General features: G+C 46.2%; 2 protein-coding genes across 4 annotated transcripts in view; one reads left to right on the top strand and one right to left on the bottom strand.

The window, feature by feature from the left end:
- LOC122447126 (translation initiation factor IF-2-like) overlaps positions 1-16,818 on the top strand; it is a 31,136-nt gene that overhangs the window by 1,701 nt on the left and 12,617 nt on the right. Inside the window, exon 2 of one of the 3 annotated variants that reach the window (XM_043477529.1) lies at positions 133-187. The exons of 1 other annotated variant lie outside the window; for it this stretch is intronic. In XM_043477529.1, the coding sequence (XP_043333464.1) occupies positions 133-167 (35 nt within the window). In that variant the 3' untranslated portion in view covers positions 168-187. Of the gene's footprint in view, positions 1-132; positions 188-16,818 lie in introns of those variants that run through there. One more of the 3 variants, XM_043477530.1, reaches the window with a different exon arrangement.
- Positions 15,408-16,760, bottom strand: LOC122447124 (transcription elongation factor A protein 1-like). Its single transcript, XM_043477526.1, has one exon. It carries the CDS (start codon positions 16,627-16,629, stop codon positions 15,724-15,726), a length of 906 nt encoding a protein of 301 aa, XP_043333461.1. The 5' UTR covers positions 16,630-16,760; the 3' UTR covers positions 15,408-15,723.

Raw genomic sequence — 16,818 nt, 5'->3', positions numbered from 1 at the left:
CTTAAATATTTGCAGAGTCGATAAACTGTTTTCCACAGTGGCGGAGATGTTTTACATACTAATAACAGTGTATGACAGTTTCAATTTCTCCACATCCTCACCAACAGTTTTGTCTTATTTTGTTTTTGATAGCCATCCTTGGGTCTTCCCAGGTGGCTCAGTGGTAAAGACTGGCTGCCAATGCAGGAGATGCAGGAGACTCCGGTTGTTGGATCTCTGGGTCAGGAAGGTCCCTGGAGGAGGAAATGGCAACCAACTCCAGTATTGCCTGGAAATTCCCATGGACAGAAGAGCCTGGCCAGCTGTAGTCCACGCAGTTGAAAGGAGTTGGACACTGCTGAGCACACATGCATAACTGGCCTAGTGGGTATGAAGTTGTGGTCTCATTGTGGATTTGAATGGTTTGCCTTGGAAACGAACAGAGATCATTCTGTCTTTTTTTTTTTTTTTTTCATTCTGTCTTTTTTGAGAGTGCATCCAAGTACTGCACTTTGGACTCTTTTGTTGACTGTGATGGCTACTCCATTTCTTCTAAGGGATTCTTGCTCAGAGTAATAGATATAATGGTCATCTGAGTTGAATTCATCCATTCCAGTCCATTTTAGTTTGCTGATTCCTAAAACGTTGATGTTCACTCTTGCCATCTACTGTTTGACCACTTCCAATTTGCCTTGATTCATGGACCTAACATTCCAGGTTCCTATGCAATATTGCTCTTTATAGCATCGGACTTTACTTCCATCACCAGTCACATGCACAACTGGGTGTTGTTTTTGCTTTGGCTTCGTCGCTTCATTCTTTCCGGAGTTATTTCTCCACTGATCTCCAGTAGCATATTTGGCACCTATCCTGGGGAGTTCATCTTTCAGTATCCTATCTGTGAGGCTGTCACGGCTAATGCCATGACAGGCAGCCTAGATTAGGAGTAGGCCTGGTTTCCCGGGGTAACATAATTATCAGGCCTCCTGGAGCTAGCCAATCAACATATGCCTAGCAAGAAAAAGGGAACCTATAAGGGGAAAGCTGAAAGCCCCACGTTGGGCCAACAAAAATTGCCTTGCAACTGTGTAACCAATCCGCTTGCGCCAACTACCCGCTGTGTAACCAATCCGCTTGCGCCAACTACCTGCTGCTTTCTTTTACCTAATAAATACCCGAGAGAACTGGGGCTCGGGGCCTTTTCATCCTCACACCCTTGGTGAGGGCGGGAGGCCCTGGTTCGAGTCAGTAATAAATTCCCCTATTGCGAGTTGTATTGTTTCGAGGAGTCTTCTTTCCCGACCGGGGATTTGGACTATGGGCGGAACATCTGGGGGCTCGTCCGGCATCCCTTGACCGGGGAAGAATGCTCTTTGGAACAAAGGGGAAAAAGGACAGGTAATAGCACCGGTGCTCAGGCAGGTCTGGAAAAGCCCGGTGTAAATCTGAGGCCCTGCTGTGAAGCAGGAAGGTATCTGGCGCAGGAAGCCCAGTGTAAATCCGAGGCCCTCCTAAAAGGCAGGAAGGAGTCTGGCGTGAGGGAAAGCTTTCCGTAAGGGAACGGATTGGCCGTTCCGGCTGGCGTGAGGCCGAGGCCAGCGAGCATGCTGGAAGGCAGCCAGCTCTGCGGGAAGGAGACCTCCTCTCCTAAGCCCAGATCTGGGGAACAGTGGATGCCATTCGGTAAGGTGACCCTTGTTCCAGAGGATAGGGAAACTCAGGGGGTCCCGCCCCCCAGTTCTGTGTTGTCGGCCGATGTGTGTCTGTCTCTGTCTGTGTGTTTTTCTACGCCCTTTCGCGTCTGTATAACTGCCAGCATTGTCTCCTGTCTCGTTGTTCTTTGGTGTGTCATTGTCTACTTCCTCCTGTAAAGCCCTGGAGCCTCGTTTCTGTTTCTGAGAGTTTCAGTGAACAGGCAGACAGTTGTCGGGGCAACTGATGAGTCCTGGCCAGGGCTACTCCCTGGTGGATTCTGAAGGCCTCCCAACAAGTCAGCCCCGGTAACGGGAGCCCGAGAGGGTGAAACTCTTTTCTTTTTTCTCGTATTCTAAACCGAGAATCTGGCCAAATAAAAACCCATCTGTGTGGGCACGGAACAGGCACTTAAGAGCTGATAGGGTGCCTGCCACTGGAAAACTCCCATGAAAGGATAAGTGGGTCACGGAATGGGCTAGAAACCCTTAGGGTGCCTGCCCCCAACAAGAAAACTTCCGTGCAACGACTAAGGCACTCAAATAGTTCCACGAAGCATACCACAAGCCCAACCTCCTGGCCGCCACCACTCCCGATAGGATTTTTTGGTGGTAATTCTCAGTGACTTTCTTCTGACTCTTGCTATGGGGCAAGGAGAATCCACCCCACTCTCTCTCATGACTGATCATTTCTTGGATGTCAGGGCTAGAGTGTATGATCTGTCGCTACTGGTTAAAAAGAGTAAATTAATAACCTTTTGCTCTGCAGAGTGGCCCGCCTTCCAAGTTGGATGGCCTCCAGAGGGAACTTTTCAACCTTCTATTATTCGGGCGGTGAAAGAGAAAGTTATGGCTCCTGATCCCTGGGGCCACCCGAGCCAAGTCCCATATGTTATGGTCTGGCAAGATCTAGTAGAAGATCCGCCCAAATGGTTAAAACCTTTTGTTCACAAACTCCCTGATTCTCCTAATGTACAGGCCCTGGTTATGGAAACTCCCACTCCCCCAGAGGAAGCCAAGAAGAATAAGGGCCCAAAACCGGTCTTGCAGGAATCCTCGTACGGGAACCTGATTGACTTAGAGACGGAAATTAGGCCCCCGCCATATGCCCCTCCTCCGTTGCAGGTTCCCCCGGGGGGAGGAGCCCCTCCCCAATGAATCAGAAGGGATAAGGGAACCCCGACCCCGGAGAAGGAATAGAGGAAATAGGGGTGAGCAGGATCATGGGGACCCAGAGTTACCTTCATCTACTGTACAGGCACTCCCCGTCCAAGTGGGACCAGCTAACCCGGACGGAGAGCGAACCTATCAGTACTGGCCCTTTTCCACGAGTAATCTGTATAATTGGAAAACCCCAAATCCTCCTTTTTCAGAGAAACCCCAAGGCCTCATTAACCTCTTAGATTCCATTTTGTTCACTCATAACCCCACCTGAGATGACTGTCAGCAGCTGTTGCAGGTGCTCTTCACCACGGAAGAACGGGAGCGAATCCTGGCAGAGGTGCAGAAATGGGTCCCGGGGGTCGACGGGAGACCAACCGCCCAGCCTCATCTCGTGGACGAGGGGTTTCCTCTGTTGCGGCCTAACTGGGATTTTGAGCGAGTGGAAGGTAGGGAGCGTCTCCGAGTGTACCGCCAGACTCTAATGGTTGGCCTGCAGGCCGCAGCTAGGAAGCCGACAAATTTGGCGAAGGTAAATTTAGTAAGGCAAGAGCCCACTGAGAGCCCGTCAGCCTTCCTAGAGAGGCTAATGGAAGCCTTTAGGCAATATACACCTATGGACCCCCAGGCTGAGGAATCACGCGCTGCAGTTCTACTAGCATTTGTGAATCAGGCAGCCCCATCAGGCAGCCCCAGATATTAAGAGAAAATTACAAAAGATAGAGGGGTTAGGAGAACAGACAATACAAGACTTACTGAAAGCAGCTGAAAAGGTATTTAATAATAGGGAGACCCCAGAAGAAAGGGAGGAACGACTTCGTTGGGAGGAAAGGGAACTAGCTGAGAAGATCAGGAAAGAAGATAGGGAACATAGGGCGAAGGAAAACCGGAAGAACCAGAGAGAGCTAGCCAAGATTCTTTTTGTGGGGATGAAGGCCAGAACAGAATTGAGGGAGCCTCGAGGCCCCCAGACGGGAGAAAAAGAGAGACCAAAAAGGCAGGCCCTAAAGAAAGATCAGTGAGCTTACTGCAAAGAATGGGGGCACTGGAAAAATAAGTGCCCTAAGAGGAACCCGAAGAGAGGAACAACCCAGAGAGAGAGAATTTCCCCTGGAACTCGAGTTCTATATGCGGGGGAAGACAGTGACTAGGGGAGTCAAGACTCGGCACCCCTCCCCGAGTCCTGGGTAACCATACATGTGGAGGGGAAACCCGTTGGCTTCATGGTGGACACTGCCGCCCAACACTCTGTTTTAAATCAAAAACTGGGACCAATGTCTAAGAAAACCAGCTTGGTGCAGGGAGCCACGGGGACAAAAAGATATTGTTGGACCACGGAACGGAAAGTAAATCTGGGGACCCACCAGGTGTCCCATTCGTTTTTGGTGATACCAGAATGCCCAGCCCCTCTACTTGGACAGGACTTGTTGACTAAAGTTAATGCTCAGATCCATTTTGACCCTGGGGGAATGTCAGTCACGGATGGACTTGGACAGCCGATACATGTCTTGTCTCTAGCTTTAAGAGATGAATACAGACTTTTTGTGCCTAAGCCCTCAGAGGTTATAGCACCAGATATACAACCGTGGGTCCACAAATACCCGTTGGCATGGGCAGAAACAGCAGGAATGGGACTGGCTAGACAGAGACATCCGGTCGTCATCAAACTAAAAGCCGAGGTGACTCCTGTGAGGGTGAGGCAATACCCTATGAGCCAGGAGGCTCGGCGGGGGATCACTCCCCACATTCGACGGCTCATGGATGCCGGAATTCTCAAGCGGTGCCAATCCCCTTGGAACACCCCCTTACTACCGGTGAAGAAGCCAGGGAGTACGGATTACAGACCTGTCCAGGACCTACGAGAAGTCAACAAGCGGGTGAGTGACATACACCCTACTGTCCCCAAGCCGTATACCCTCCTGAGCAGTCTGCTGCCTGAGTACACTTGGTACACTGTCTTGGACTTGAAAGATGCTTTTTTCAGCCTACCCCTGGCGGCCCAGAGCCAGGAGATATTTGCCTTTGAGTGGACTGAGGGGAAAGGCCAACCGGTAGTACAACTAACTTGGACCCGCCTCCCACAAGGGTTCAAAAACTCCCCTACCTTGTTTAATGAGGCTTTGAGTGAAGACCTCTGTGAATATCGGACTCGCCACCCAGAGGTCATCCTGCTGCAATATGTGGATGACCTTATGTTGGCTGGAACCACAGAGGAGGCATGCAGCCGTGCCACCGGTGACCTCTTACAGACTCTAGGCACCTTGGGATATCGTGCTAGCGCAAAGAAGGTGCAAATATCCTGGCAAGAGGTCACCTATTTGGGGTATAAGATCAGGCAGGGGCAAAGGTGGCTAACTCAGGCCATGAAGGAAACAATATTGCAGATACCAGAGCCCAAGACCCCCTGCCAGGTGAGAGAGTTTTTGGAGACTGTTGGATATTGTAGACTGTGGATCATGGGGTTTGCTGAGAAGGCCCCGCCCTTGTATGAGAGAAGTAAAGAGACCCCAAACTGGACTTGGACTGAGCCAATGAAACAGGCTTTCCAGACACTCAGACGGGCCCTACTAGAAGCCCCAGCCCTTGCCCTGCCTAACCCAAATAAGCCATTCCAGCTGTTTGTAGATAAAAAGCAAGGAATAGGAAAGGGGGTCTTGATGCAACAATGGGGACCATGGAAGCGGCCGGTGACATACCTTTCAAAGCGATTAGACCCGGTGGCCTCTGGGTGGCCCCCTTGCCTCCGCATCATTGCAGCCACTGCCCTCCTCGTCCGCAACGCCGACAAGTTGACGTATGGACAGCAACTCTGGGTTTACACCCCCCACGCCATCGAAGGGGTTTTAAAGCAGCCGCCGGGTAAGTGGATCTCCAATGCCCGTTTGACACATTACCAGGCCCTGCTGCTTGATGCCCCACGGGTGCGTTTTCAGACCCCTTGCTTCCTGAATCCAGCCACTCTTCTACCTAACCCAGAGAAGGACCGCCCTCTCCATGATTGCAGTGAGATACTGGCTGAGGCCCTGGCGGCTCGAAAAGACTTAACTGATGTGCCGCTAAACAACAGTGAGCTAGTATGGTTCTCTGATGGGAGCAGCTATGTAAAAGATGGACAAAGGAAGGCGGGAGCCGCTATAGTTGATGATTCAGGACAGACAATATGGTCTGAGACACTTCCCCCAAACACGTCTGCACAAAAAGCAGAGTTGATTGCCCTAATACAGGCTCTGGAACAAGCAAAAGGGAAGAGAGTCACCATTTTTACGGACAGCCGATATGCTTTTAGCACTGTCCATATTCAAGGTCCGATATACCAGGAAAGGAGATTTAGAACAGCAGAGGAAAAAAAAAAGTCAAGAATTTGCCCGAGATCCGCAGGCTCCTGAAAGCTCCCCGGGCAGTAGCAATTGTACATGTCCCCGGTCACCAGAAAGGAGAAGACCCTAGGGCACGGGGCAATGGGGCTGCTGATGCGGCCGCTCGAGAAGTGGCCAGCCGGGACTACGCCGCCCCCATATTAGCCATGGGACTTCCACCTCCTGGTATGGGGACTCTGCCACCAGTCCCTGACTATTCCCTCCCTGACCTCGTTTGGATCAACGAGGATCCCACCCTCCAGAAGGATGACAAAGATGGATGGTACCGAGATCAAAACAACAACCTGATATTGCCTGCCATCCTGGGTCATCACCTATGTGAACACCTGCACACAACTACACACTTGGGGGAGAAAAAGACCTTGACACTTCTCCAGATGGCCTGCCTGAGGTTCCCTCGACAAAATGCAACTGTACGAGAGATAATCCAGGCTTGCAAAGCGTGCCAGCTGATGAGGACAGAGAAAAGGCAGCACATTGGAACGAGGTACCGAGGGGAAGAGCCAGGGCAACACTGGGAGATAGATTTCACTGAGGTAAGACCAGGCAAGTACAGGTATCACTATCTGTTGGTTCTGGTAGATACCTTCTCGGGGTGGGTAGAAGCCTTCCCCACTAAGGGAGAGACAGCAACAGTGGTTGCTAAAAAGATCTTAGAGGAGATAGTGCCTAGGAACGGGCTGCCAGTGACCATGGGCTCTGATAACGGACCTGCCTTTGTGAGCCAGATTGTACAAGGGCTGGCCCAAGCTCTGGGGACAAAATGGAAGTTACATTGTGAATATAATCCCCAGAGCTCAGGACAGGTTGAGAGAATGAATCGGACCCTAAAAGAAACTTTGACAAAGTTGGCAATAGAGACTGGCGGGGACTGGGTGACCCTCCTTCCCTCGCGCTCTTTCGAGCACGTAACACCCCTTATAAGCTGAATCTTACCCCTTTTGAGATTCTGTATGGAAGACCCCCTCCTGTGTGTCCTATGTTTGAGGGAAAATGCCTACCACCCCCTACCTTGGGACAATTTCAGCAAACACTGATGGCATTAAGTAAGGTGCATAGCCATGTTTGGAAATTAATTCAAGAGATACACGAGGGTCCAAGCAAGGGGACCATCCCCTCACATAATATTGGCCCGGGTGATTGGGTTTGGGTAAAACGACACCAATCTAAAGCATTAGAACCTAGATGGAAAGGCCCTTATGTTGTTCTCCTTACCACTCCTACTGCTGTTAAGGTCGACGGGATCGGGCCCTGGGTTCACTGCAATCACGTGCGGCAAGCCACCCCGGAAGAACAGGAGAAGGCGCAAGCAGAATGGGAGGCAAGACCTCACCCGTCAAATCCTTTGAAACTGAAACTCGTACGACGGGAGCCCTCTTAACTCTCCTGCTGATAACAGTTTTCATTGGCCCAGGAGCAACCAGCCACAACCCCCATCAGCCAGCTAACCTGACTTGGGTGATCTACAATCCTGAGACTGGAAAAGTGCTTAATTCGAGCTCCAACGTGGCCCCCAAAGGGACATGGTGGCCAGTACTGACCTTTGATTTGTGCGTGCTGGCGGCTGACGGTAATGGATTTGGTCTCCACCAACTGACCAAGTTCTTTGCCCACGGCTCTTTCGGTCTGTTCACCCGTAACTGTGAGCGAAAAGGCCCACAGTACTACGAACAGGTGCCTGTCTATGTCTGCCCGTGGGGGAGAAGGGATCGGAACCAAATTGAAAAATGTGGGAGAGTTGACTCTTTTTATTGCGCCGCTTGGGGTTGCAAAACCACGGGAACAGTCCATTTCGCACCTACAAGAATCCTTGAGCTCCTTGGCTGAAGTAGTGTTACAGAATAAGAGAGGTTTAGATTTGTTGTTTCTGCAACAAGGAAGATTATGTGCAGCACTGAGAAAAGAATGCTGTTTCTATATCGACCATTCAGGGGTGGTACAAAAATCTCTCCGAAAGTAAGAGAGAGACTAGCCCAGTGGAAGAGAGAACGAGAAGCCCAACAAGGCTGGTTTGAATCTTGGTTTCAGTGCTCCCCCTGGTTGACCACTTTGATTTCCACCCTCCTGGGTCCACTCATAATATTAATATTGTTACTGACCTTTGGTCCATGCATTTTAAACCGTCTGGTCTCATTTATTAGGGAGCACCTAAATACCCTCCAACTAATGGTATTGAGACAACAATATCAGCCAATTTCACAGGGTGACGAGAAAGATTCCTCTACAAAAGTACAAAGACAGGGGGGAAATGTGAGGCTGTCACGGCTAACACCATGACAGGCAGCCTAGATTAGGAGTAGGCCTGGTTTCCCGGGGTAACATAATTATCAGGCCTCCTGGAGCTAGCCAATCAACATATGCCTAGCAAGAAAGAGGGAACCTATCAGGGGAAAGCTGAAAGCCCCACGTTGGGCCAACAAAAATTGCCTTGCAACTGTGTAACCAATCTGCTTGCGCCAGCTACCCGCTGTGTAACCAATCCGCTTGTGCCAACTACCTGCTGCTTTTTTTGACCTAATAAATACCCGAGAGAACTGGGGCTCGGGGCCTTTTCGTCTTCACACCCTTGGTGAGGGCGGGAGGCCCTGGCTCAAGTCAGTAATAAATTCCCCTATTGCAAGTTGCATTGTTTCGAGGAGTCTTCTTTCCCGACCGGGGACTCGGACTACGGGCAGAACACTATCTTTTTGCCTTTTCATACTGTTCATGGGATTCTCAAGGTGAAGAAGGAATTCATAGGGCCTGGACTCCATCTCAGGCTGTCCCTGCTGATCGTGCTAGGCCGCCTCACCAATGGACTCTGAACTCTGTGCTTAGCGCCTGTGGGAATGACAATGGAAGGATAAGACCCGCTCTGGGCAGGGGAATCTTGAAGATCACATCCAGGTTAAGAGAAAACAGACACTAATCACCCCTGCCTCGGACAGTATCTATCAGAATGTAACCACAGGCTTATCGGTTATTAACTGGTTGGAATATAACCGCGGGCTTATTGATTATTAACTGTTTGAACACAAAACACGTGAATGATGGGGTTATTATGATTGTATTTACCCTTCCTTTGTAAGCCTCAAGGGATTTGGGCTGGTGGGTTTGGACATGGGGTATAAAAGATTTTCACAAATGCTAGTCGGGGTCCTTGGCTAAGAGGAGACTCTGCCTTGGGCCCGCCGGTGTAATAAACTGCACTCCACTATCTGCATTGTCCTTCTGAGTGAGTCTGTTTCCCGGAAAGCATGGCTATGACAAAGGCAAGAATACTGAACTGATTTGCCATTCCCTTCTCCAGTGGACCACACTTTGTCAGAACTCTCCACCATGACCCGTCTACCTTAGGTGTCCCTACATGGCATGGTTCATAGTTTCATTGAGTTGGACAAGGCTTTGGTCCATGTGATCAGATTGGTCAGTTTTCTGTGATTGTGGTCAGTCTCTCTGCCCTCTGATGAAGAAGGGTAAGAGGCTTATGGAAGCTTCCTGATGGGAGAGACTGACTGAGAGGGAAACTGAGTCTTCTTCTGATGGGTGGGGCCATGTTCAGTAATCTTTAATCCAATTTTCTGTCCATGGGCAGGGCTGTGTTCCCTCCCTTTTATTTGACCTGAGGCCAAACTATGGTGGAGATAATGAAGATAATGTTGACCTCCTTCAAAAGGTCCCATGCACACACTGCTACACTCAGTGCCCACAAACCTGCAGCAGGCCACACTGACCCACGCCTCCACCAGAGACTCCTGGACACTCATTGGCAACTCTGGGTCAGTCTCATGGGGTCATTGCTCCTATCGCCTGGGTCCTGGTGCACACAAGGGTCACTTCATGATCTGAGCCACAGTCAACTCCCAGTCTTGTTTTTGCTGACTGTATAGAGCTTCTCCATCTATGGCTACAAAGAATATAATCAATCTGATTTTGGTATTGACCATCTGGTGATGTCCATGTATAGAGTCTTCTCTTGTGTTTCTGGAAGAGTGTGTTGGCTATGACCAGTGCATTCTCTTGGCAAAACTCTATTGGCCTTTGCCCTGCTTCATTCTGTACTCCAAGGCCAAATTTACCTGTTACTCCAGGTATCTCTTGACTTCCTACTTTTGCATCCCAGTCCTCTATAATGAAAAGGACATCTTTTTTGTGTGTTAGTTCTAAAAGGTCTTGTAGGTCTTCATAGAACCGTTCAATTTCAGCTTCTTCAGCATTACTGGTCAGAGCATAGATTTAGAAGATTTGATTATCACACCAGATAATCACGATGGTGGGATCACTCACCTAGAGCCAGACATCTTGGGATGCAAAGTCAAGTGGGCCTTAGGAAGCATCACTAAGAACAAAGATAGTGGAGGTGATGGAATTCCAGTTGAGCTATTTCAAATCCTAAAAGATGATGCTGGGAAAGTGCTGCACTCAATATGCCAGCAAATTTGGAAAACTCAGCAGTGGCCACAAGACTGGAAAAGGTCAATTTTCATTTCAACCCCAAAGAAAGGCAATCCCAAAGAATGCTCAAACTACCGCACAATTGCACTCATCTCACACACTAGCAAAGTGATGCTCAAAATTCTCCAAGCCAGGCTTCAGCAGTATGTGAACCGTGAACTTCCAGATGTTCAACCTGGATTTAGAAAAGGCAGAGGAATCAGAGATCAAATTGCCAACATCCGCTGGATAGTCGAAAAAGCAAGAGAGTTCCAGAAAGATATCAACTTCTGCTTTATTGACTAAGCCAAAGCCTTTGATAGTGTGGATAACAACAAATTGTGGAAAATTCTGAAAGAGATGGGAATACCAGACCACTTGACCTGTCTCCTGAGAAACCTGTATGCAGGTCAAGAAGCAACAGTTATAGAGAAGGAAATGGCAACCCACTCCAGTATTCTTGCCTGGAAAACCCCGTGGACGGAGAGGCCTGTTAGGCTACAGTCCATGGGGTCGCAAAGAGTCAGACACGAATGAGCAACTTCACTTTCACTTTCATGGTGGTCCAGTGGTGAAGACCCTATGCTCTCAATGCAGGGGGGCCTGGGTTCAATCCCTTTTCAGCGAACTAGATCCCACATGCTGTGCCTAAGAGTTCACATGCTGCAACTAAAGATCTGCATAAATAAATAATAAATATTTTAAAAAAGAAAAAAAAAGAAGCAACAGTTAGAACTGGACGTGGAAAAACAGACTGGTTCCAAATAGGGAAAGGAGTACGTCAAGGCTGTATACTGTCACCATGCTTATTTAACTTATATGCAGAGTACATCATGAAAAATGCTGGGCTGGATGAAACACAAGCTGGAATCAAGACTGCTGGGAGAAATATCCATAACCTCAGATATGCAGATGACAACACCCTAATGACAGAAAGCGAAGAAGAACTGAAGAACCTCTTGATGAAAGTGAAAGAGGAGAGTGAAAAAGTTGGCTTAAAACTCAACATTCAGAAAACTAAGATCATGGCATCTGGTCCCATCACTTCATGGCAAACAGATGGGGAAACAATGGAAAGAGTGACAGACTTTATTTTTTTTTTTGGCTCCAAAATCACTGCAGATGGTGACTGCAGCCATGAAATTAAAAGACGCTTACTCCTTGGAAGAAAAGCTGTGACCAACCTAGACAACATATTAAAAAGCAGAGACATTACTTTGTCAACAAAGGTCTATCTAGTCAAAGCTATCATTTGTCCAGTAGTCATGTGTGAATGTGAGAGTTGGACTATAAGGAAAGCTGAGCACTGAAGAATCGATGCTTTTGAACTGTGGTGTTGGAGAAGACTCTTGAGAGTCCCTTGGACTGCAAGAAGACCCAACCAGTCCATCCTAAAGGAGATCAGTCCTGGGTGTTCATTGGAAGGACTGATGTTGAAGCTGAAACTCCAATACTTTGGCCACCTGATGAGAAGAACTGACTCATTGGAAAAGCCCCTGATGCTGGGAAAGATTGAAGGTGGGAGGAGAAGGGGATGACAGAGGATGAGATGGTGGATGGCATCACTGACTTGGTAGACATGAGTTTGAGTAAACTCTGGGAGTTGGTGATGGGCAGTGAGGCCTGGTGTGCTACTGTCCATGGGGTTGCAAAGAGTCGGACACAACTGAGTGATTGAACTGAACTGTGGTCTTGATGTGCAGTTCTCTAATGGCCAGTGATATTGAGAGTCTTTTCATGTTCTAATTGGCCATTTGTCTATATTCTTTGCAGAAATGTCTATTCAAGTCATTTGCCCATTATTAAATTCGGTTGTTTGTTTTTATATATTCTAGATACTAGACCCTTACCAGATATATGATTTAGAAGTATTTTCTCTAGTTCTGTATACTGTCTTTTCACTTTTCTGATTTTTTTTGATATACAAACTTAAATTTGTGATGAAATCTAATTTATTTTTTTTCTGTTGTGAATTGTGATTTTGATATCATATTTAAGAATCCATTGCCAAATCCAAGGTCATAAGGATTGTTGAAAACCATCTCTGTATTTTGTTTTATACAAAGCAGAAAGTGAGTTTATCCCAAGGTTTTCAACCTGCAAGCCAAGAAACTCCAGGCTATGGGAATTCTGAGTTCCTCACAGACCAAAGGGTGTATATAGGGTATATGCAGAAGTAATTTGACTTTTTCAGCTGATCTTTATTTGGATCAGGGTAGTTGTGTCAGGGGAACAAGGAAGTCCAAAGATAGCATGAACAGTCTTGGTCTTTGAGGATGACTGGCATCTTCTGCTGATTTCCGAGAAGGGTGTAAATTCTTGCAAATTACATTAGATAATGTTTTGTTTTTCTTTAATGCACCTCTGTTGTCCTCCATTTTGTCCCCAGTATAAGTGACATCACTTTAGTTTGGGTTCTACAGGATTTACCCCTATTTTCTTCTAAGAGTTTTATAGTTTTAGCTCTTATATTAAGTCAGTAATCCATTTTGAGTTTATTTTTCTATCTGTTCTGTGGTAGGCATTCCATTTCATTCTTTTGCATGTTGTCCTTGAACCATTTGTTGCAGAGAATGTTCTTATCCTCAATGAATGAACTTGACATCCTTGTCAAAAATCAGTTTGCTATAGATGTATGGGTTTGTTTCTGGACTGTTAATTCTATTCTACTGTTCTATATGTCTGTCCTGTGCCAGTACCACACTGTAGCTTTATACTAAGTTTTGAATATTGGGAAGTGTAAGTGCTCCAGTTTTGTTCTTCTTTTGCAATATGGTTTTGGCTATTCAGGCCCCTTGCAATTTTATATGAGTTTGAGATCAGCTTTTTTGTTTGTGCAAAAAAAAAAGCAACTGGGATTTTGATAGGGATTGAATTAGGCATTGAAATAGTAGGTCTCTTTGACAATTGTTGTTATCTTAAAACATTAAGTCCTCAAATCTGTGAACATGATGTCTTTACATTTATTTAGATTCTTTTTAATTTTTTTTGCAATATTTGTAGTTTCCAGGGTACAAGCTTTCATCTCTTTAGATAATTTATTCCTATATATATTTTTTTTCATTTTTGAATGCTATCTTAGTCTGCTCAGGGTCGCTATAGCAAAATGCCACAGGCTGGGTGCTGTAAACAATAGAAATTTCTTTCTCACAGTTCTGCTTGGGAAGTTCAAATATCAAGATGCTGACAGACTTGGTTTCTGGTGAGAGTTCTCTTCCTGGCTTGTAGAAAGCTGTCTTCTCCTCACGTGACAGTGAAGGAGAGAAAGGGAGCCTTGGTGACTCTTCTTATAAGGATACTAGGCCCTCTCTTCAAAAACAATCCCACTGCAGAATAAGGCTTCAACATCTGAACTTTGGGGAACACAACTTAGTCAATAGTGGTTGTTCAGTCAGTCATGTCTCACTCTTCGTGATCCCATGGACTGCAGCACACCAGGCTTCCCTCTCCTTCATCATCTCCCAGAGTTTGCTCAAACTCATGTCCATTGAATCAATGATGCCATCCAACCATCTCATCCTCTGTTGCCCCCTTCTTCTCCTGCCCTCAATCTTTTCCAGTATCAGGATCTTTTCCAGTGAGTGTTTGTGATGGACAGGGAGGCCTGGCGTGCTGCAATTCATAAGGTTGCAAAGAGTTGGACACGACTGAGCGACTGAACTGAACTGACCTGAACTGACTCTTCGCATCAGGTCACCAAACTATAGTAAATTCAGTTATAAATAAAATCATTACTGAATTTTCTTTTCAGGTTATTCATTGTTGATGTATTAAAAAAGAATGGATTTTTGAGTATTGATCTTGCACTCTGAAAACTTGCCACATTTGTTTATTAGTGCTAATAGTTGTATGTGGTGTGTGTGTATGTGTTCTTTAATACTTTTAATATATGGAATCATGTCATCTGTTAAAAATTGGTCAAGTTTTACTTATTCCTTACAATTGGGGTGCCTTTGATTTCCTTTCCTTGCCCAATTGCTCTGGCTAGTCATCCCTTCATTTTAAAGAATTGGTTCATGCCAGGAAGAAATAGAAGATCTTAACAGAGCCATCACAAGCAAGGAAATCTAAACTGTAATCAGAAATCTTCCAGCAAACAAAAGCCCAGGACCAGATGGCTTCACAGCTGAATTCTACCAAAAATTTAGAGAAAAGCTAACACCCATCTTACTCAAACTCTTCCAGAAAATTGCAGAAAAAGGTAAACCTCCAAACTCACTCTATGAGGCCACCATCACCCTAATTCCAAAACCAAAGATGCCACAAAAAAAGAAAACTACAGGCCAATATCACTGATGAACATAGATGCAAAAATCCTTAACAAAATTCTAGCAAAGAGAATCCAACAACATATTAAAAAAATCATACACCATGACCAAGTGGGCTTTATCCCAGGAATGCAAGGATTCTTTTTTTTTTTTTCCAACAAAGTCAAGTCATATTTCCAAAAGCCAAAATCTATTAAGAACAAGTAATACACATGTACAAGAAATTACAAGAAATGAGGATCACAGTTAGTTACAAATGCAAAATAATATCTAATTATCCCAGACTTGTGAACAGAATAATTAAAATCAATTTCATATGCTAGTTCAAATATTATATACAATTTAGATAAGCTGGTCAAGTATTACTTGAATACACACCATGTCTGATAAACTTATAATTACACTGCCTCTTATCCTCTTTTAATATTTGTAGGTACATGCCAATATAGGGAAAAAAAATGTAATTTCCACTTGTGTGTTTACTGAGAAGAGTAACATTCTACTGTGTATGTTTCATATTGTAAAAAAGTTGTTATATTTTCTTTTAAGAAGAAAAAAAAAGGTAAAAATTAACTGCCAAAAGTTTAATATCAACTTATAAAACTGAAAAAAAAAAGTTTTGAAACAGATACCATTATGTGGTCTCCCTACTGACCTGAAACTACAGAAGGCGTTTAAGGAAGGGACACTATGTCAAAACCAGAGACTAACCCAAGGGAGGCAAGTTACTTTAAAAATCTGATTTGCAGGAAAACTAGCTAGTTGACCTAGTCTTAAAGCTAATTACAAAATCCATCTTCTTAATGGTCCAGATGTTTTGCCAATGCTTCCAACTCAACAGAACTTCCACCGGTTTCCACACTCGTTGCAGACGACAAACGTTGTCATGGGTTCATCAGCACTCCGCGTTTGTACCTGTGTGTAGGTGCAGTTCTTCTTCTTACACTTGCCGCACGTGAACAAGTCCGTCTGGATCCCACCCGTCTTGGCCATCTGATGCTCTCTGATGGCTTCTTTGGTCAAGTTTTTCCGCATCTCTTTGAGCTCATCACTAGCCATCTCCTCTGCTGTCATTCTAGCAAACAAGTCAGGAGGAATGTTCCCACACAGCACGTTTTTCCTTAAATTTGGATTTTTGGCATCCTTAAGATTTGATATCCTACTTCGTACTCTATTTTTGTATTTCATGTCTGTATTCCTTATTTCTTGATAGATAGCTTCCTCCATCTGAGAACCCAATTCTTCCTCGTCAGCTCCAATGGCGATGTAGTCATCTCCCGTTCGTAGAGCAGTAGCGAGCATCTCCCTGCACTTTAACCGCACAGAATCTGAAGTGCTCGGCGCCGGAGGAAAAGATGAGACGTACGTGTCCCGGGCATTGGTCTCGTCCTTTCTGCTGCTCACGTTGCCACTAGAGCTGCTTTCCTCTCTTGCTTCAGGGCTATTCTGTGACGTAGCTGCAGTATCTTTTTTCTTTTCTTCAGAGTCTTTATCTGTTGATGGTCCATCTAATAACTTTTTCCAGGATTTGATGAGGGACTTTGCTAAAGATGTAACTTCTTCATCTGTGCTCTGCTTGCGAATAGCATTCACTGACATTCCAATTCTTGTGGACTGTAATAGTTCCAGGGTCATGGGAATATCCTTAAGCTCCTTCAGTAAATCCAATGCTCCAGCCGCGTTCTTCTTCTGCACCATCTTGTCCATCTTCTTGGCAATGCGGATCACCTCGTCCTCCATGGCTCCGGCGGGCCTGCCCCGCGCCCGGCCGTATGGGACGGGAAGTGCGTGAAGCTGGCCGGCGGTGGGCTAGCCCAGGCGTCTGCGAGGTGCCTCAGCAGGCCGGGCCCAGACGCTTCCTCACCCACCGAGCCCGCGGCAGCAAGGATTCTTTAATATCCGCAAATCAATCAATGTAATACACCACAT

Source organism: Cervus canadensis, chromosome 9 (genome assembly GCF_019320065.1).
Source record: "Cervus canadensis isolate Bull #8, Minnesota chromosome 9, ASM1932006v1, whole genome shotgun sequence".
Lineage (NCBI taxonomy): Eukaryota > Metazoa > Chordata > Mammalia > Artiodactyla > Cervidae > Cervus > Cervus canadensis.
This window is presented reverse-complemented; position numbering and strand designations above follow the sequence as displayed.